This window comes from Conger conger, chromosome 14 (assembly GCF_963514075.1).
Source record: "Conger conger chromosome 14, fConCon1.1, whole genome shotgun sequence".
Taxonomy (NCBI): Eukaryota; Metazoa; Chordata; class Actinopteri; order Anguilliformes; family Congridae; genus Conger; species Conger conger.
Genome location: NC_083773.1, coordinates 18961073 through 18983700, shown reverse-complemented (window position 1 = coordinate 18983700; position 22628 = coordinate 18961073). Strand labels below are relative to the sequence as shown.

The following is a 22628-nucleotide window of genomic DNA, read 5'->3' as shown; positions in this document are numbered from 1 at the left end:
TCTGAACACACAACGCATCAAACCTCTAAGTGGATAGGCAACAGCAGCGGAATACTTAAGTCTAAAAGATAAGTCTAATAAATACCTAATAAAGTGATCACTGAGTGTATATGCAATATGGTGAACATAAATTCAGCAGTAATGCATGTAGTGTGCAGCAATAATCAGTGTTGTAAGATGGCCTTTGCATGACTCCATGTTATTTATAAAAAAATTAATTAAAAAAACAAGTCTAGACTTCTGCGATGTGTAATTAAATAGAACTGATATGAACAGATTTTTTTTATAAAATATTTAGCAGAAGATGATTCGTATGCAGATAAAACGCGTGCCCTTCTGGGAGGCACCAACAGCACAATCTTCTGTTTAATTACTTCAGACTAATCAGCCGACTCGATGTGACAGTCGGACGCTGTTTATAAAACCCGAACCTGACACTATCTCCCAGGGACATTGCCCCTTAAAATATCTTAGACAACTGATAACATTCCACCCTATCAGTCCAGATACCATTCAGCCTGGGCCCCCACCAATCTCTCTCTCTTCACGCCGCCTTAGCGAGCTCCCTGCTGCCGCGACCCTCCAGGACAAAGAAAGAAAAGGAAGAATAATCGCTGTCTGGTTTAAAACTACATTCTTGATTCAGCCTCCCAGGAGCGTCCCTGAAATTGATTCATCAATCAATCTTTCTGAGCTTTGCCCCGGTTTCACACACAAACAGGAGAAGAAGACCTAAAGAACGATGCGCGTTTAACACCGAAACACAGGAAATTAAAACGCTTCAGACCTACGATTTCGATCGAAGAAGCTAAAGGCAGTACAGAATTTCTACATGCAGAACAGCAGCTGCAGTTCAATTCATTTTCTATTTTTATATATATATATATTTTTTTTACATCCAATTCAGTGTACCCTCAGGGCAGAGGCCCTCAAATAAGAATTAAAGAAGAATCAGAAACCATGAAGCATCTTTGAGCATAAAACTGAAAAAAGAAACTATATATGGATAAATGAAATGTATTATTATTATTGTTAAAACAGAAGCAATCTTATTTTGTCCCATCAAAGCTCAATTTGATGAGACAAATTGCCTTAAACAGAGCAAAACTCTTCTAAAGGCTCCCTAAGTTTAAATCCTTTTCAGTGCTGCTTATCAGTTAATTGCACATTAGATCAGCAGCGCTCCAAACTGTGCTCGGGGAGATCCAGCGTTTCCCCGGCGGCTCTGCGGCGGCCATTTTGTCTGAGGGAAATGGGCAGCGGTGGCAGGGCGTCTGCTCCTACCTTCGATGGGAGAGGTTTTGAGACGGCGGCACAGGCCCTGCACGTCCCCGTAGTTGTCCCCGATCTTGGCAACGGCCTCCCCGCTGCGAAGCTCCATCAGGTCCCGAAGATTCATCACCGTGCAGCCAAAGTCGCCCTCATGGTTGCCCTCGGCGACGGAGTTCCCCGGAGGGTGATCAGCGGAGTTGTTAGCCATCTTGGAAATGGGCCTTTCGGTCAGATCAGACCCTTACTGCTAACGGAATACAATTAACTCTTTATTTAGTTTTTAAGTTTTGAAACAATTAAACGGAAACACTATACTATTAAATCGATACAGCTAGGGAATTTGCAGTGTCAAGAGTAAGGGTATAGGTATTCTACTCTCAAATCCTTCTCCACGTTGTCTGCCGTCTTAAGACTTAATGCTTTCGGCTTCCCCCTGACAGGAATTTGTATTTGTGATTATTATTATGATCAGGTTATTTCCTCTTCTTGTGGTTTGACACCAGATCCTACGCTAGCGCTAGCCGTGATGAGAGTCTGACAGTTAGGTGCATGTTACTCCAGTGGCAGTGAGCCCTAGCAATGACTCGACATTTTCATGGGATGACCTCCTCCTGGATGTAACCTATAAAAAGAAAAGAAGAGAGAGAGAGAAGAAAACATGTATTAAAACCATCGCATAAGTGAGAAAGCACTCTCTCCAGTTCATATACGAGTAGATTTAAACTGCTTTGGTATTATAAATAGTTTTGTATTGACTGGAAAAAAATATTTCACAGGCAATGCAAGATATCACTGTCCACTTTCAACTTAAAAACAGGTTGGCGTAGTTTGGGAGGTTTATATAAAGCATTCTGAGAATGATAAAAAGCATTATGAGGATCAATGACTTGAAAAATATCTCTTCATGGCTATCTTAATGTCACAGCTAAACACCTTTACTCTTTAAAAAAAGAGCTGAGACTGGAAGAATTATAATAACCTATGATATGACTGTAAAACCGTAGAGCCAATACAATACAAAATAAACTAGAGATGGAGTAAACTATTTGACCAAATCAGTAACAGTTAATTTTATACATCTAAAAGAATAAATACAAACACTCTGACCATACCTTATCAGATAAATCTGAGAACTCACACTACACTGAGCAGAGCATAACTGTACAATTTTCTGATAATACAATTCCTGGAGGAGAGAATAACTAATCTCACAACAGTTCTGTTTGTTTGAGATAAGACTGTGACCTCCAACACACTGCCCGAGAAGAAAGCTCCAGCACACAAGAGGCTTTTGGCATATGCAGTCACCGTTTAAGGGTCGAGTATGAGCGAGAGATGGCACTGGCATTGCGGGTTGCTCTGCCAGTTTGCAGGTCCAGGACCTGGGCTAACATTTGTGTGAAGCCACTAGCATTGCCAGAAATGTTTACACACCAATGTCAGGCTGTGCTTGTGTGAAAGTAACATATAATAATATGTAGCTAAATGTAATATTATCCACACAAAAAAAGGAAAATAAAGTACAGGCTTTTCTTCTTTGAGACAAAAATGGATGCGACAATAGAAGCAGGAAAGCAGGCCAACCAAGAAATATTAACATAGTATATTAATTCATAAAGTAAAGCATTTTCCACTTTGCTGACACACTGCAATGCAGTGTATTCTGCAATGCTTACAAGTTTCCAGGCATGCATTACGGAAAAAACATTAACACAATAACTTAGGACAAAACATCATTTGCATGAAATATGTGACTGTATTAACCTATCGCATAGTAGAACTAGTCCTTTTGAATGGCAAAACTAATTAGACAAAATGATTTCTAGGTGTGTTTGTGTTAATCCGTTTTATGATGAGGGGGCACTGCTCAGCAGCTTTTAAACATGGAGCATCATGATCAAACACTGATGATATTTAACACCCATATAAATACCATTTCCCTTATTTTCACTAAGAAAATAGAAAATATTTTTCCCTAAAAGAAGATGACACTACACTGCACACACATGCAATTTAATGCACTGACAACACAGACGTGGGAAATATATTTAGTGCAGTGTACCATCCTGACTGGCATAACTCACGGTCACATCAGACACGCACAGCCGCTTTTCACAGCTACATCCTTTATTATTGTCAAAGTGGCTCCATCGGTTTGATCTGTACTGAAAACAATCTCAGGTAATCTGACTCCACACTGGGATGGAGGTAACGCATTGAATGGAGCAGGCAGAATCCAGGAGAATTCACTACCCCGGCATAACAGCCAATGAAATCACAGCCGAGCCATAACAGCCGAGGATTGCGCAAATAAACACAAGCGTTTTCTAATTTCTCTGCTACATTTACATTGATTTTGGGAAAAACGATATACTTTTTTTTCCGTTTTTACTTCAGAGAGACGCGTTAAAATGGGAGCCTGCAACTTCAGTGTCAGACTTAAAGGTTCTTCCTAATGTTACAAGCCAGGTTGGGTCTGAAGGGAAGAGAATACTTGAAATTCTTAGGCCTCTCAGTACAGGGACGTGCTCGGTCATTATAATGGGAGAAGTGTCTCTGCTCAGCAGTCATTAAGGGTCTGTGGACAGCAGTGTATGTAGCATAATGGGATCGCACTTCAGTGGTAGTAGATCAGATTCCTCGGTGGGGCACTGCTGTTGTACTCTTGATCAAGAAGCTTATCCTCAATTGCTTCAGTTAATAGCCAATGGTATAAATATGTTTTATGAAAGGGGAAAGGGGTTTTGGCTTGAGTTGAGAAAATATTTGAAAATGTAGTCAGGTTTTAATAGGGGCTCAAAACAATAGTATAGCAGTCATTTCGATTGGTTGAAAAGGTATAAGGTCCGTGGCACTCTTGGGATTTTACACAGCAGTTACGCTTGAGTGCCATATGGCACTCTTGGGACTGAAAGAGTTAAATGTAATGAAATGCAATGTAATCTCATGTAGAAACAGCAAAGTAACACAGTGACAGGGCCATTGACAGGCATACAATGGCAGATACCGCGTTGCCATGGACGATACAGCCCATAAACAAAGGCTGAAAAGCGGTCTGAACTCACAGGGCCCACAGAGGTGTGGTCCGGTTACCATGCGGGGGACCGGGACGGCTGCCGTATCCGGCTGAACCGGACTCTCCCCAGGCCCATAACACGCAAACGGAGATAAATTAATCATTGATAACTGTGCTCAAATAAAACTGAGTCCAAGCCTAGCGCCCGCTATGTCAACCCTGTCCACACTGGGACCCAGAATATCTCCCCCTTCGCAGCCAAGGGGCTATATCTTCCGTGAGAGAACAACTCAAGCCAGAGAAATGCCAATCTCCACTGCCGCATTCAAATTACAATACTCTATATAATCTTATAGATTAGCCAACTTTTTTAACAATACTACAGTGGGTTTGTCAAGCGTGGTTCTGATCTGACAAGTTTAATGGATCGTCCATTTGCACCAACCATAGTCATCCATCTTAATTATGCATAGGCCTTTTACTCATTCACATTCAAAATTGGTATGCTAATATTCCTGTCACTGGAATACCTCCATTACATGCGTGTTCCTAGGTTATGATCATACATTAGCGTACATGAAGACACAGCAACAAATCACAGGAAACATCCATTTAAACGTACAATAGGTCAGATTTGTGTGCTAAAACATTGTTACAAGACCATTTTAAGTCCCTTCCCATCATTGAAAAAGGCTCACCGATATGTTGACTCACCCTCTGCCTGTGTTTATAAATTCAGGCTGCACTCTGTACCAAAACATTGTATAACTGTACAATAATTGAAGCTCATTGGTTGAAAATTGGTTCTAATTGCCACAGCCAATGGTGTTTCAACGTCAGCGTGTTCACAGAGAAGGGGAGGAATAAACAGTGTTGTGGTTTGAAGGTGTTTGTCGCTGCTATTTCTCTCTTGACCGTTAGAAGTCCGAAAGTACCTATTGTGGCTTTGAGGGACTAAATATAACGCAGATGCAAGGGTCATATATAACGCAAATGCAAGAGTAATTTTCCAGCAACAGTATCTTAAAAGGAAATATTCAGGATTGGCTGATGAAGCAAGATTACGGCTGATGTGTTGGGATGATATACTTAACATGATAACTTAACACAGCCTATGTAACACATAAGCATCAGAGAGGCGACTCAACTGATGAGTCACTAACATTCAACAGTCAATTAAATGCAAACTCACACTCAAAAAGCTTGACCACACAATTGTTTTTGTTTATAATTTTAACTAATAATCAATCCTTATTAATAAGCTAAGATAACTGATATACAGTATGTTATACAATAAAATGTATGAAATGTTTCCTTCATGAGCTGATGCCTGTGCTTTGCTCACAGAGGTATTCCCCGAATGTGGAAACGCTGTTGTCGCTTTTGCACTGTAATGTGAAACGTAATGGAAAAAAGGTGCGGTGTGGGCATCAGCCATTTTGGCTAGCCAAATATCAGTTCTAGACCTATGAATATCCACATTTCCACAATGTGCCCCTTAAAACAAATACACTGACCTAGCACCAGAGCTGAAGTATGTCAGTCACACTGAATATGTCACACTAAATGAAATGTCATTACACCGCAAAAAACTAAAAAGGCAGTCTCAACAAGTACTTAATTAGTATTTATCATTTCTATTACTGTTTCTTTGCTAAATAAGAAAAATATCACCAATGAGATGAGACAAAATTGATTCATTTCCAAATTTGCAAATGGGGGCAAGAGAATTTCACTTGTCAAGCAGAGTAATGAAAAACAAGCTAATATTTTCTACTTCGGAAAACAATAAGATTTTACGTCTCATTACAGGACTAAAACACTGTCAACATACTTTAGTGGCGTGAACAGCATTAGGAAAATGCAAACACGGAAAATTGATTTATCTGGTTTTACTCATTATGTATTACGTTACTAAAATGTGTTTATGAGGCCATGCTACTCGCGGACAATCATTAATCTCCCATATCGGCTCACTGAGAATACAGCGTGGAACTTAACGCCCTACGGCCAAACCATGTCCTTCTGCTGCTTCCTGATGGCGAGGGAACAGGATGGGCCTTCGTCCTGTTTGCTCCAGCAGAGGCCGGCTCGTTCAGGCTCTCTCAACAAAGCCGCTGTCCTTCTGACCTTGACATCTTCGGCTTGGCGCGTAATGGAGCAGAGACAATTCGGGGTACGTTCCGGCCGACCGACACGACGTCCGCTGTAATGAAAGTCCAGTCGCCGGGGCGGGACCCGGCTTATTTCGGAGAAAGATTTCGCGGAGCTCAGAGCCCCGACCTTTGCAGCCCCCGACCCACAAAACAAGTGCACTGGGACTACACGTCCGTCTGATCGATTCCTGTCGATTGACCTACTGGGAGCAACAAGGCCCTCCCATGAGCAGGGCTGCTGTTGGGCCCTGATGTACCTCACAACGGCGAGGGTCAGCACTCATGCTATCCTGAGGATATTTGGAGGATATGGTGTCTGTAATTGCATTCCAGGAGGTTGATAAAAACCAACCGCACCACCTCCACTCCCCCCATGCTGATAACAAAGGATGAGATAGCGATTCTTTACTCTGAAAGGGAGGAGACTGAAAATAAAAGGCTGAAATACTAACTCTGCAGATGTACACAACGTACCCAGAGGCACAGCGTATGTCTCCACATCCTGTACTTATGGCATTCTGTCCGCAGTAAATGACGCACGATTCTGTCTGTGTGTGATAACGTAGGACTCCCTTTCTTCTTTACCCTTCCATCTCTGGCTGTAGGCCGGTGGAAACTGGCACGGCCGGGCTCAACGCTTACATTAGCCTAACGTAGTGAATGTGTGTAAATGTCAGAATTGCGTAAATGCCACACGAGATTGCTGACGGTGTTTCCAAACAAATCATATCGACTTTGGAAATGCCACTGCCTGCCAGGGGGACAGTGAGGTACCATTAGAAGACCAAAGGATCGCCCCAAAACCTGTGATTGGGCACCAAGCTTTAAATCAGTCCATTAGTCAACTTACCGGAAATTTGTATGAAAGTTTTGCTCAGTTGTACATTTATCAGATTTTGCTTAACCATAAATACAGTTGAGTGCAGATGACATTCAATAAAAACTTGATCTACTCATTTGTTTGGAATACATTCCCTTAAAATAAATGATTGTCAACACAACACTTAACACTCAACAAAATATATTAAAGCATTAATATAAAATAGAAAAGCAGTAACAACGGTGTGAGAAGTGATGACAAACACTGCCAATCACAGGGACACTGGAGGAAAGAAGAGCCGCAGTACTGCAGGCCTGAGGGCTGCATCTGAATATCTATACTCCAAAGGAACACAAAGCAGGCTGAATTGAATATGATATATAGAGAGGAGCTCTTGGAACATCTCCGGTGTAAGCATTTTTCACTGGACGATGTTTCCCGACCCAGAACAAGTGGCAGAAGTCGGGTCCACCTTTGGTTTACAAGAGTCTTTGATAGCAAACGTAATGGCAAGCCTGTTTACTCCAGCCTAAATATGGATGTTTTATGGATGTTTTTTTATATCCCGCTGACATTCGGAGGAGAATTTAAAGCCGTTAAACTATAAATTTCAGCCGTGCATTCCGGCGGGTAAGTGTATAACAAATATTTAATCATGAGGAGGAGCATCCTAGCGTTTTATTTCATCTTTTCGCCGGAGTTCTCCCATAACAAAGGGCAAAGCGGAATGAGAATGCAGGATTTTGCGGAAACCCCCCCCACTCCCCTCCCCACCCTGACGGAGAGTTTTCGGAAACCGTTCCTTATCAGAGGAAGTGAGCAGACCCGTTTTGTTTACAGCCGTCCCCTCGGAGAAGCGAGAGGAGGAACGCTCGAGCCTGATTGCGCACATTTCCTCTGATTGGGACCAGATTAGAAACACAGTGGAGCGGGACGCAGCAGAACTCCAGACACACAGCCTCAGCCCGGGCTGAAAGCTCACCTGCTTCAGGCTCCTGCCTGGCTGAAACCAGGGTCTTTCAGCCAATGAGGCAGCAGTCTGTGGACGTGGTTCTCATTCGATGCACGCAAAGTTACCGTGTGCAATGTTACAGGCACAGGAGATCTGAGCCAATTACTCAAGGTGTAAATGTACCCAGAAACCCACCAATAATACCAAAAATGATTGGATAGAATCAGAGTCGGTGACACCCTTCAGACTGATTCAGTAGAGCCACATCCACCCTTCACACAAGCTTGTGTGCTTACATGTGTACTTATGTGTGCTTACGTGTGTACTTATGTGTGCTTACGTGTGTACTTATGTGTGCGTATGTGTGCACTCATGGCTTGAGGCGGTTGTGCTGGGCATATTAAGCACTTTACATTGCAACGACAATGTTAAAATTTCATTCAAGCAAGCAAAATACGACCAAATGAATTCCCCCACCCACTACCTCAATTTCCCAGGGAGTGACATCATAGCTTTTGCATTGTGGTGCAAAGGAGAGAAATACATGCATTATGGGAGATTGTAGTTTCACCAAGAAAAAAGGGAAACTCCAAAGGAAATTGTCGCATCATCCATTTTTGGTTCTCCTATATATGCATATTTTTTGCACGTATAATAATAACCCAAAGGGCAATGTAGTAAAAAGCTGAATATGGGTAAACTGATTCATCCTGGCAGGCTGGCTTTATTAAACGGGCGCTGGGAGCTCACATGAGGACAGCAGGAGCCCCCCTGTCTCACTCAGAGCTGGGGTTAGCGGCGGAGCTCCTGAAGGTCTACACACAGCTGATGCTCCTCCAGCTCTGCGCTCCCGGGGTTCAATCCCAGCCGGGGCCTTTCTGCGTGGGGGTTTACCTGTTCTCCCCGTGCCTGTGTGGGTTTCCTCCTGGTACTCCAGTTTCCTCCCACAACATTATATTCTATTACATTCATGTAGCAGATGCTTTTAAAAGCTACCTACAGTAAGTTCATGTCAAAGATCATTGTACCAACGACGAAACACCGGTTAGTCAAAGACATGTAGATTAGGCTCCTAGATGGGTGGGAAATGACATGGCATTGCTGTAAATGAGCAAGTATGCTCAGTCAACCTACCCTGTATAAATAAAGGCTATATTATATCTATATAAATATATATATATATATATATATATATGTATAGTTAAATAACTGTCAGACCCTCATGGTTTCAGCAGCTGCAGAATAAAACCTAGCTGGTGCAGGGTTGCGGGTTCATATTCACCAATGTGGCTGTGCCACAATGGAGGATCAGGGCTGAGTGATGGGGAGTCACGTGGTCATGTGTGTCACACATCGTATCCCAGCATGCAGCTGTGGTGCTTCTCACGAGAGAGAGGAGCTCAGCGAGGGGGGGATTGGCCCCCCAGCGCTGTCTGAATGAGCTGCCTGGGTTCCATGGCTACGCTAAGAGGGAATCTTCAAAGGAAGATTATTTTCTTCCCCATTCGCATGCGATCTGTCATGAGCGCTACTGCACACGCACAGGGGCAGGCACACACACCTGCCAGCACAGCACACACGCACACACACAAACACACACAGTACGCACACACAAACACACACACGCACACACACAAACACACACAGTACGCACACACAAACACACACACGCACACACACACACACAAACAGACCGCACACACAAACATACACACATACACACAGCACGCTCGCACACACACACAGCACACACACACACAAACACACACACACACACACACACACACACACACACACAAACAGCACGCACACACAAACACACAGCACGCACACACGCACACACGCACAGCACGCGCACAGCGCGCACACAGCAAGCACACATACACACACAAACACGTACAGCACACACACCACACACACAAACACACAAACACGCACATACCACACACACACACATGCGCACAGCACACATACCACACACACACAAACACGTACAGCACACACACCACAGACTTATTTTGTCTTCTGCTGTAGCCTATCTACTTAAGCGGTTTGAAGCGTTGTGTGTTCAGAGATGCTCTTCTGCATACCACTGTTGTAATGCGTGGTTATTTGCGTTACTGTCAACTTCCTGTCAGCTTCGACCAGTCTGGCCCTTCTCCTCTGACCTCATTAATGACACGTTTCTGCCCACAGCTGCTTCGCACTGGATGTCTTTTTGTTTTTCACACCATTCTCTACAAATTCCAAATACCAGTTGTGGTAAAAATCCCAGGAGATCAGCAGATTCTGAGATACTCAAACCGACCCTTTCTGGCACCAACAATCATTCCACGGTCAAAGTCACTAAAATCACTTGATTTTTAGTGCATATCTGCATGATTTATGCATTGGACTGCTGCCACATGGCTGATTAGATAATCACATGAATAAGTAGATGTACAGGTGTTCCTAATAATGTGTTCAGTGAGTGTATATGCGCGCGCACGTGCACACACACACACACACACACACACACACACACACACACACACACACACACACTCACACAGCAGCAACAGTCATTTCCAGTTGATTACTCCAAATCACACTTCACCCCACCTCTCTCCTAAACACACATGAAGACTGAAGCAGCAGATAAACTGCTCTTACAGAACGAGAGCTCATTCACGGGCCTCGCCATTCCCTCGCTCGGAAAGCGGAACTGCACAAAATTCACCAGGAGTTAAGAAATCCATTTAGCGCCTGCCACCGCGTTCTTTTTTTACCCTTCTCAGAAGTGCCGTGATCATTTAGCCGCTTTGCACCAGTAGATGTTTAGTTAATAAAGCGAGGCTATTCAGCCTGCGCGTTTTCCGATAAGAGCAGCAGCAGCACAGTGAGCAGAGACTGTGTCCTCAGCACAGTGAGAGACTGTGTCCTCAGCACAGTGAGAGACTGTGTCCTCAGCACAGTGAGCAGTGACTGTGTCCTCAGCACAGTGAGAGACTGTGTCCTCAGCACAGTGAGAGACTGTGCCCTCAGCACAGTGAGCAGAGACTGTGCCCTCAGCACAGTGAGAGACTGTGTCTTCAGCACAGTGAGAGACTGTGTCCTCAGCACAGTGAGAGACTGTGTCCTCAGCACAGTGAGCAGTGACTGTGTCCTCAGCACAGTGAGAGACTGTGTCCTCAGCACAGTGAGAGACTGTGTCCTCAGCACAGTGAGAGACTGTGTCCTCAGCACAGTGAGCAGTGACTGTGTCCTCAGCACAGTGAGAGACTGTGTCCTCAGCACAGTGAGAGACTGTGTCCTCAGCACAGTGAGCAGTGACTGTGTCCTCAGCACAGTGAGAGACTGTGTCCTCAGCACAGTGAGCAGTGACTGTGTCCTCAGCACAGTGAGAGACTGTGCCATCAGCACAATGAGCAGTGACTGTGATATCATTGCTACTTTGCATTGAAATCTTGCAGAAAGGGCGTTAAATAAATTGTGATTTGGTTTAGTGACATTGTCTCAGGCGGTAAGGGCAGATCCCACCCTGAGTGTGTCGAACTGTCCCTGAGCAAGACACCTAACCCCGAAATTCTCCTGACCTGCTGGCTGGTGCCTTGCACGGCGGCCAATCGCCGTAGGTGTGCGTGCGTGAGAGTGTGTATGAATGGGTGAATAAGAAGCATCAATTGTACAGCACTTTGGATAAAGGCGCTATATAAATGCGGACCATTTACCACAAGGCTCTCCCGCCCCCACTTCCGGGTGAGCAAACGGGACAGTCGTACAGCGTCACTCCCAGAGCTCCCGGGCCGTCACCAGAGGCTGATAACCCAACGGCAGGGGCAGCGGCTCGGACACAAAGCCCTGCCCTCGAGGTAGCACCGGCCCCGTCCTTTCACCTCTCTCATTAGCGCCAAATTAATCCGGACCCCGTCCGCCCAGCCAGACACTTTCAGGGTCATGAGGGTCAACCGCGTGTGAAGATCTGCCGGCTCAACCAGCTCAATTAGCACTGGCCTTCTTTCCCCCGCCATCCTTCGGGAGACTCCAGGCGGTAAAGGTTTCCCAGGCTGCCTGGCAGGGACACTGCAGAAGGTAGAGGACGCATGGGAAAAGTAGGAAAGCAGGATCCTGGGTTAAAGCGCCCCGGTCAATCTAATGCAGTGTTTTTCGGCTGCCGTTCCCCATCACGCCAGCTTACCAGGTATGCTGTGGATAATCTTCCAATTCTACCACTCAATGTGTGGGCCATTTTGTAACCAGCCCTGGCTCGAATAATTGCTACACAATTGAGCCAACCAAGATGACCAGAAGGTGGGGTTGCACTTTTTGAGAGTATTCCATAGGTTCCAATACACTATACAAGCTCAGTGAAGCGTAGAAAAGTATTTGAATCCAAAACAATGACGTGTATACAGGTCTGTTTGTAGCGTTTTAGTAGTTAATGGATAGTGATGTGCCTTACTGACTTGGCCTACTTGGCATGTGCATTATACTCAATAGGCAGATTTTATGCGAATAGTATCTTATCCGAACTGTTCTGTAGTTCGTACTAATGACCTCAGTACGCCCTTTTTTGTACATCGCTTGGGATAAAAGCGTCTGCTAAATAATGTAATGTAACGTAATGCAATGCCAGGGTTTTTTTTCATTGCATAAAGTGTGCAGTCGCAGAAAGGAGGGCTCTAACGGTGAAGGTCCATTAGCGTAGCGGGTGGTGCTGACCCCGGCCGGCCCGGAGAGAGGGGCGGTTAGTGGGATTCAGTAGCAGTGTGTCAGACTGGAGCGCTGGTGCGAGATTACGGATCCAGCTCAAATCCAGGCAGCAGATGGAAGTAAAGATTCCATCTGTTCACCCTCGGCCCCGCGTCCTCCGCAGGGGACGTTCCCGCCAGGCGGGGACCTCGCTGTGGTCTCCGTGCGGGGCGGGGCGGGCCGTGACCACGCGTGGGTCAGCTGGAGAGTGAGCTGTACAGAGATGGACAGGGGAACGAGGCTCCCAATATGGTTGAGGGAACCTCACAGGGCATCCGATCGCAATCGTTCTAAAACATGGTGGAATCTTGCTGTCCTGGATACCAAAAGAGAAAAGGGGGGCGGCCTGTAGCCTAGCGGCTAAGGTACGTGACTGGGACGAGTTGGTGGTTCAAGCCCCGGTGTAGCCACAATAAGATCCGCACAGCTGTTGGGCCCTTGAGCAAGGCCCTTAACCCTGCATTATTCCAGGGGGGATTGTCCCCTGCCTAGTCTAATCAACTGTAAGAAGCTTTGGATAAGTGTCAGCTAAATACCAAATTATAAAAAGACACAAAGACACAGACACACAGAAAATGCGGACAGTGGCAATGTTAGTTGCCAGAATCAAAGGCTGTTTTAGTGTGTTTTGGATGGAGGAGACCTTCTGCTCAATGTATTAATTCATAATACTGCAGCTCAATAACTACAGAATGGAACAGGTGAAATGTGTGTATGAATTTTGCCAAACAGATAAAATCTCCTGTACTAAAAAAAGGCTGTAGTGATCAGACCTGGGTCAAATACATAATTGTTTTTGGATTCAAATACTTTTCTACGCTTTACTAAGCTTTTCTGGTGTATTGGAACCTATAAAATACCAGGCAAGTTCAACTGAGCCCAGAAAAGTATTTGAATCTGAAAAGATTACGTGATTGACCCAGGTCTGGCAGTGGCTCACTGGTCTGTGGGACTTTTAAACTGTCTCATCTCCACAGCAACCAGAGAACACGGACATCACTGCATCTGAACCGATGGGCACGCCTCACTGCCTCTGGGGCGGAGGTATGGCTTTGGAATGCAGGGCTGGTCATGAATACTCATCGTGAGGTACGAATGCTGGGTGGAATAAGAGCGCTGAACGCTTCAGCTGTTACACGCCATGCAATGCTCCTGGGAGGGAGATGCAGCAGTTCCGGCTTTGAATCAAAGTTTTGCCCCGTGGGAGCAGGGGAAAGAGAGAGAGAGAGAGAGAGCACACACACACCAACACAAAAACAAACAAATAAGCACCTTCTGCCTTCCCCCTCACGGGTCCTGGCCAATAACAATAAACTGAAACAAAGACAAAAGACATACTGAACACAACGGAAGAGTTTCAGCCCTCCGCCAGTCTCAGCTGGTCTCCACCTTTCAGCTGCATTCTCTTACGCTTTTCTCAAATGAATAATCCCTCTCCCTCTCCCTCTCCCTCCCTCCCTCTCTCTCCCTCTCTCTCTCTATGAAGAGGTGCACACCTGTAAGCACCTGGTCCGACTAGGTAACACACGCCAGGTGTGTTCTCTTCACCAGCAGACAAATCAGCTTCTCCATTAGACCGAAGTCCACAGTGTCTAATTACAATTAACCACTGTCACACTTACCAGTTCCCCTTTTTTTTAAACACAAAAGAACCCACTGCCATGGAAACACCCTAAACATGACCGAGGCGCAGCCTGTTTCTCCCACTTCCCCTCAGGCGCTCTCTCGCTAATGAGGCTAACGACGTCCGCGTGACGGCGAGGCTAACGAATGACCCGCGGCGCGGTATGTTTGACGTGTCGACCCAGGTGACCGCTTCCCGCGCAGAGGAAGCCATCAGACGGGTGGGGCAGACTCCAATCTCAGTCGCAGCTCAAAAGCAGTTCAAAGCGTTGCAGGCTTGAACATCAAGGTCGCAGCGGAGAGAGAAAACACGAGTTTGTTTAATTGCTCCCCGTTGTGGGTAAAAACCGTAACAATCTTAGATAGCAAATTGAGGAAAAAAGGGGTCAGGGAAAAAATAAAAAATAAAAAAAACGGGAGCAACTGGTGCATGGCTTTCATTTTTAATGCAGGTGCAACAGTTGTCCCGCTAATGGAGTGGGAGGGGGGAGGGTGAGGCGGGGGCACATAGCCGATTTGATTTTTTTAAAAGCCTCTGGAGGCTGAGCATCAGTGAGCCTGGGGGGGAGGGCGTAGTCCACTGATCAATATCCTCTAACGAGTGCCCCCCCGGTCCACAGCTCCACGCCTGACAGGCTGAAAGCCCGCCCAGCAATGCACCCCCCCTCAGAACAGCAGTCGGGAGATCAGAGACGGGGGGGGGTAAACGGATGACAAACACCGAACAGAGCCGCCGCGGGTAAGGAAAAAAAAAGATAAGCACGTCCCATCGGTAATCTGGACTTTGCCCAAAACAGACGGGTCAGGTTTCAGAAAGGGGTGGGGTATTTAGAAAATAAAAATCAATCAAATGCACTCCCATTTTCCTTCCTATCTAATTAAAGATAGTGAGCTTTAAATATTTTCATTAAAATGAACAGAGCAGGACAATGACATCGAATTAGAGAACGTACCCAAAACATGCACTGCTGCAAGTACAGTCAATAAATATTTTTTCTAAATGTATTAAAGCACTGTAGCTATTCAGATAATGCACTTGGAAGGTGTGCCATCACAAATATGTTATTATTTGTTATTATAGGAATTGTTATTATATTATAGTTATTATAGGAATTATATGTTCCTATCTGAAAATTCTAATCAATTAGAATGTTCCTATCTGAAAATTCTAATCGATTAGAATGTTCCTATCTGAAAATTCTAATCGATTAGAATGTTCCTAAGTGAACATTTTAATGCTCGTGTCACGATCCCTACAGGTGAGTGGAAGCAATGGAGTTCTAGAACAGACTTGGAATTTTTTTTAAAGAAAAGAACATTCCACAAAAGCCTACTCTTCAAAGGGTTAAAGCAGTGTCCGGCGTGTGTGATGAGTGTCAGATGGAGGGGAGAGGGGAGAGGAGGGGAGCTGGGCGTCTCCGGGGGCGATGGAGGCGGAGGTGGTGGGAATGGCGTCTTGACACACACTGTGAGGCTGCAGCTCTCCTCTCTCTGCAGCCACACCTGCCCTGCATACTAACGCGAGGGGAACGCAGAGACTTCTCCAGGCTGGGTGACATCACCACCCCCCTCCTCCCTTCTCTGCTCTATCACAGCCCCCACACTGCACCAAACCCCCACCCCCAGCACACAAAGACTGCACAGACACACCCCAGCCCCTGGAGATCCATTAAGCAGCGCTCGCACAACTAGTTAGTCACACGTTCCGATGCTAATCTATCCTGTAACTCGCCGCACTCGTTGCCACAGGCTAGCTTTTGTTGCAGAACCCAAAGAGCAAACGGCACAATTACACTGGTGATACTTTTACCACAACAGTCACTGCAAGTCAGGACAATTATTCACAAATTATATAAATCAATTTCTTCCTTTTTTTATAAACAATGAACATGCATGATGTGAAAGATGAAATATTAATGCTTGGTTTTACGACGCACGGCGCGCGAGCTTCTTGTGAGACAATACCCTGGCAGAGCCCGTGTCCTTCCATCAAGGTCAAACTAAATAAATCGAAATGAACGGCAAAAACAAAAGAGAAAATGTGTTAGCCGCATGAACGCAGGAGCCGTTCTGGACACACGCGGTGTTTGAATAAGGACGGACCTCTGCTCGCCATGGCGACGGGTTGCCGTGGTTTTGAAAAGGCATCTTTGTTGCACCTCGACTGGTGTCAGAATGCAAACAAGTGAGGGCCTGTGAGTGGGTGTGGCCTCCTCCCTCCGCTGTCACAGAGAAGCCCCACAATGCACAGGGCCACACCCAGCCTGCGGTCACATGACCCAGGCCTGCTGGAGGAAATCCTCCAGCTGCACAGAGAGAGAGAGTGGGAGAGAGAGTGAAGAGGAAGAGAGAGAGGGAGAGAGGGAGGGGGAGAGATGGAGAGAGAAAGAGAGAGGGAGAGAGAGGGTGAGAGAGAAAGCAGAGAGGAGGCGAGAGAAGGAAAGTAGAAGAGAAACAGAGAAAAGAATGAGTGGGCCAGAAAAGGAGAGAAAAAGGATATAGAAAACAGATGAAGTGAAGGAATTAGGGAGTGACAGAGGGAGAAGGGATATAGTGGGAGAGACGAGGAAAGGGAGAGATCAGAGGGAAAAGAAGAGGAAGAGAAAGCGTGAGAGACAGAAATGGAAAGAGGAACGGAGCAATGTTCCAAATCAGCACATTAACACACAGGCTGCAAAAAATGCAATGTTCCAAATCAGCGCATTAACACACAGGCTGCAGCAAACGCAATGTTCCAAATCAGCGCATTAACACACAGGCTGCAGCAAACGCAACGTTCCAAATCAGCACATTAGGTTGCAGCAAACGCAATGTTCCAAATCAGCGCATTAACACACAGGCTGCAAAAAACGCAATGCTCCAAATCAGTGCATTAACACACAGGCTGCAGCAAACGCAATGTTCCAAATCAGCACATTAGGTTGCAGCAAACGCAATGTTCCAAATCAGCGCATTAACACGTAGGCTGCAGCTAACGCAACATTCCAAATCAGCGCATTACAACGTAGGCTACAGCTAATGCAATGTTCCAAATCAGCGCATTAACACACAGGCTGCAGCAAACGCAATCAGGGAGGGAGAAGGCCATTAGGACAGCAGAGTCATCATCCCGCTACAGGCGCAAAAGAAGGTACAGAAGAAAAACAACATCAGCCCACGGCAAGGCGGCCGTCCCGCAGGGGCAGACAGGCAGCGGGAGCCCTCTCAGAGCCGTGATCGCACAGGCAGCAGGCCCGGATTCAGGGCCGAGTGTTAGCGGAGCCTCGTGATCGCAGCCGCCCGTTAGACACAGCGCACAAACCCGCGGGAGGACCCAAAATGGGCGTTGCGTGTTGGGAGGAGGTTAATTACACACAACTGGCTCCAATCAGCAGCGACGGCCTGTCCCCAGCTCTGAGCGGGCTGTTTTACGCACAGAGACTGACTTCACATCTGATGTTAAACGAAAACATCGACGAGTCACCGGGGCCCGGTCCAACACAAATAAAAAGCAGAAGAGATGTGGAAGAGATGTTCTTTTATTCTGAGAGGAAAAAGGACTTCCTTTCAGCAGGGCTCGGGACACACATTTCTCCTTGTGCAGTGACTCCGGGGCAAAAAAAATAGAGAAAAAAAAAAAGAGCCAGTTTTCAAAGTTAGTACATTTTCCCCCAAAGCCAAGCAGGGAGATGATATCCATTTTTCACCTCCGTCGTGAAGTCAAAACAGACACGAGCCCGTTCCCCCCGGACATCCTGGCAGGGAGCGGAACGAGGCGGCCTGACAGCGAACAGGGCTCCCGGGGAAATGAGAAGAGGCCCTGTGCTCTCTCTGGAGAGGATGAGGAGGAAGAGTAATCGGGTGTCGTGCTATCGCAGAGGAACGTTTATGAGCAGGGACCTCCCGTTAAACACATTCAGAGTTAGCCTGCACAACAACGGGCTTTCTGTCGCCGTGACGATCACACAGAGGGGTGGTCAATGCCTAAAAGTTTTGGTGTTTGCACAGGGCAGCGAGCCAGATGAGCCAATGGGGCCGTGCCCGTTCCAGTGCTGAAGGCCAAACATATGCTCCCTACTTCATAGCGATCTCCATGGCGACCATACTCTTGATCTATGTTAGGCTGAAGCCATAGAGAACTCCCATGGTAGATACCAACTTAGTAACTATGGGAGGAGGGTCCCAGCCATCTTAGAAAATGTGGTCCGATGGCCGTTGGTCTGTTAATTGAATTGTTTTGATAACCTGTCATGAGTTTTCAAAATGGCTGACACTGACAGCATGGAACTCTAGTCCTGCTCACACTGAGCAAAAAGATACAAATCATTTGAGTCTTTTCAACCGTGAGGACAGCAGTCTGTCACAAAGAAAGGAGGCCTCAAAGTTTAACACCGACATGAATTTCAACCCTGTCTTCAGAAAAAAATCAAGAGCAATTAATTATGGTAACGCAACTCATTTATATTCATTAATTTCACACTCCCTTCATTGCCTGTGTGAAGAAGACTCACACTCCCTAATCCCTCTTTGAAAAAGGAGGAAGAAAAATATGTTCCTTGAGGCATGAAGGACAAAATAAGTAGGGAAATATAAAGTGCATTTTTTGGGGCTACATTAAATAACCTAAATGAGAAAGCCTCACACACAACTTCTTAAGCCTGAGCTGGCACTCTCGCTGGAAACGTTATTAATTTAAATCTCGCAAGGTTATTTTTACCTCCCCGCAAAATGAAAGAATGAAATGAATGGCGGACAGGGGAAACAACGGGCTGTCCGCAGCTTGACTTCGATGTGGAAACAGAGACGGGGAGGGAGGGGCGGGGGGGGTTTCTGGGGGCATTACCAGCACATCTGCTTCCTTTTGCTGATCCAACTCGCGACGTGAAGCTACGACACAAAGGGGCTGGCGTTGGTTGAGAAGTGAGAGAGACGAACAGAGAGACAATAACGGACTGAAGGCTGCTTTAAAAGACGGGATCGGTGTGCTGGTGGAGGGAAAGCGCTGCTTTTATGAAGCCACGCGTACCAGCCTTAACCCTGGAGTACTACCGTACCTCTTTCAATGTTGTGTGTGACATTATTCCCTCAAAAGCCAAGCCGGCACTTAGGCTGAATAGTGAATGCGTACAGGAGAGGCAACATTGAACACCGCAAACTGACAACAACCGCTTGCTCCAAGCCATTTTGCAGCAAAATGAGAAATCGCAGATCGGTTATTATTCCCATTTTATTGGCAATACTCACAGGCCCCTGCGAATCGGCAGGCGTGAAACAGGCCCGCCATTACACAGCGTGCGGCTTTCATTTTAATGAATGTCACGGCATTCGAGTGCAGCAGAAAGCCATTGAGAAACGCGCAGGCTTCGACCCACATCAGATACACGGCAGCAGTGAGAGGCCATCAGCCTGGCAGGGAGACCTGTGGTGAGAGCGCAAGAGTGTGTCCAGAGGGGGGGGTCCTGAGGGGGGACGGGGTGTTCTCTCAAATACAGTCAGCCGCTTATCACAACTGCCATTTCACAACGTGTACAAATCAAGTGGGTTTGAGTGTGAGTGTGTGTCTGTGTGTCTGTGTGTGTCTGTGTGTGTGTGTGTTTAACAGAAATGTCCAGATAAGCTACACAACCTTCGTAGATATCATATCAGCAACTTCATAATTTAAGGAAGTGCCAAGTAACAAGATCAGCAACAGGGGATTTGATTAGCGTTGACCTTTGACCTGCTCTGCTGCAGGCTTGGGAGTGCCTGGTCGTGAAATGGCGTCTCCTTTGTCTCCTTGGCTGTCCTGGATGCACCAAGCACAAACACTACAGTGACAACATCAATCTTCAGACTCTTGATATACACTCAGTGAGCACTTTTTGACTAAGTGGTTTGACACGCATTGTGTTCAGAGATGCTCTTCATACCACTGTCGTAATGTGTGGTTATTTGCATTACTGTCACCTTCCTGTCAGCTTCGACCAGTCTTGCCCTTCTCCTCTGACTCCTGAACTGGATGTTTTCTGTTTTTTGCACCATTCTCTGCAAACTCTAGTTAAATCCCAGGAGATCAGCAGTCTCTGAGATACTCAAACCACCTTGTCTGGCACCAACAATCATTCCATGGTCAAAGTCACCGATCACATTTCTTCCTCATTCTGACATTTGGTCTGAAAAACAGCTGAACCTTTTGAGCATGCTTGCATGCTTTTATGCATTGAGTTGCTGCCATGTGATTGGCTGATTAAATATTTGCATTAACAAGCTGATATACAGGTGTACCAAATAAAGTGTTCTCTGGGTGTATACTGTAAGTCAAAAATGAATAGTGTTAAAAACATGGCTAGCTAGCCAGCCTCCATGCTAAATTGCTCTTACACGTCAGTCTTTCTGTATGTATTGTGAATTGAACATCTGGGTATTTCTATCAGGCTTGTAGAACACCAGACCCAGACGCGAGACCAAAGTGTAGCTTTTACAATAAAGTCTTTATTATAATAATAAACGCAGGCCAGACAGGCAAAGGTCGAAAGCCAGAAAATGGAATCAGCAGGGATAAGGCAGTTCATAGTAAAGTGTCTAAGAAATGGGTCAATACACCAGCAAACAGAAACAGTGAGGATAATCCAAAACTGAGTTGTGGTCACAGGCGAAGGGTCGATAACAGACAGGCAAAGCAAACAAGAACAGAATCCTAAAACAAAAGTCGAAAAGCCAAAATGGATTGATAAACTACGGTTCCAAACAACACAGACGGGAAAAGCAAAATGCGGAAGTTGGAAACGAAACAGGTCGTAACAGAAATCAATCAGAAAATAACGCTGGGAGGTAAGGTAAAAAACACATAAAATGGCGATTTACTGAACAAACAAAGGGGTTTATATAATACAGATAACAAGAGAGAATGGCAATCAGGTATAGGAAGCAATCAGGAAGTGAAAACGCAGGTGAAACAATGAATGAACGAACTGACAGGGTGACTACGGTGTGCACGGAGGGTACTAAAACACGGAATCGTGACACACATAGACAAAAAACGAATCAGTGGAAACACGAAACCTGACAATTTTCAAGTAAATACCCATATTATTTGTAATTGTGTTACATATTTCACAGCATTTTGTAAAATTAAAAACACTGGGGCTGATAGTGTCATTGATCACAGGCAACTAGAAGATTTAAAAAAAACAACATCAATGTAAACAGAACTATCTGCTGTCCTGCCTTTTTGAGCCAGTGTGTAATATGTAGGTCGGAAACAGGAAATTGGCAATTTTCAAAGTGCCCAACTAAACAGCAGTTTCCACATGCGTTACCCTTTGAAGAGTAGGTCGTTTGGAAAGTTTTTTTTAGTTTTTTTTTGAACACACAAAAAATAAACTTTAGAAACTAGAACATTAGAATTGCTTTCAGTTACCGTGGTGATTGCTGCATCGGCATTGGAACGTCCAGATACGGACATTCTAATCACACTTGTGACCTCATTGAGAAGCGTCATCTCGTGTCAGCCGCGGCTGAGCATGCCCAGACCGGGCCACAGCCCTTTGACGGTTAGCCTAGCAGCCGCGGAGCTCGCAGCCAGAAAAACGGGGGCCGGAGTCGGAGCTCGCGAGACGAGCGCCAGCGGAACAAGTGGTGCGCTAAATTAACTGCCCGTGCTCTCAGCAGCCAATGACACGGCCCAGCAAATCCATTCCTCGCCCGTCCCGTGAACAGGCTCACGTGTCGGAGAGACGAAGGAGCACATGCGGTACACGATCGCACGGGGGGCTGTGAGTGGCTCGGACGGATGTGTCTGTCTTTAAGCGCAGAGAACGGCTGGTGTTGCATTTCAGAAAGAGACCCAGGAGTGACCTGTACTTTATTTGAGGGGGGGGGGGGGGGGGGGGGGTCCTCAATTACAGGGGCAGATATTCCATCTGGGCCTTTGGGTTCCCCACCTCCAAATACCCAGCACTGGGATACAGGCGATTAATGATACCTGCACAAGTCAGAGGGGCGTGCAGGAGGATATCCCTTCACTAATGACGAAGTTAATTATAGTCTGACTCTGAAAATTCACAACTCCCTCACTGGCATCCCTCACGTCCTGTGCGT

General features: G+C 46.0%; 1 protein-coding gene across 2 annotated transcripts in view; it reads right to left on the bottom strand.

Annotated features, from left to right (window-relative positions):
* atp2b4 (ATPase plasma membrane Ca2+ transporting 4) overlaps positions 1–22628 on the bottom strand; it is a 106373-nt gene that overhangs the window by 61768 nt on the left and 21977 nt on the right. For both annotated transcript variants that reach the window (XM_061219264.1, XM_061219261.1), the window contains exon 2: positions 1285–1894. In XM_061219264.1, the coding sequence (XP_061075248.1) occupies positions 1285–1480 (196 nt within the window). In that variant the 5' untranslated portion in view covers positions 1481–1894. The remainder of the gene's footprint in view (positions 1–1284; positions 1895–22628) is intronic.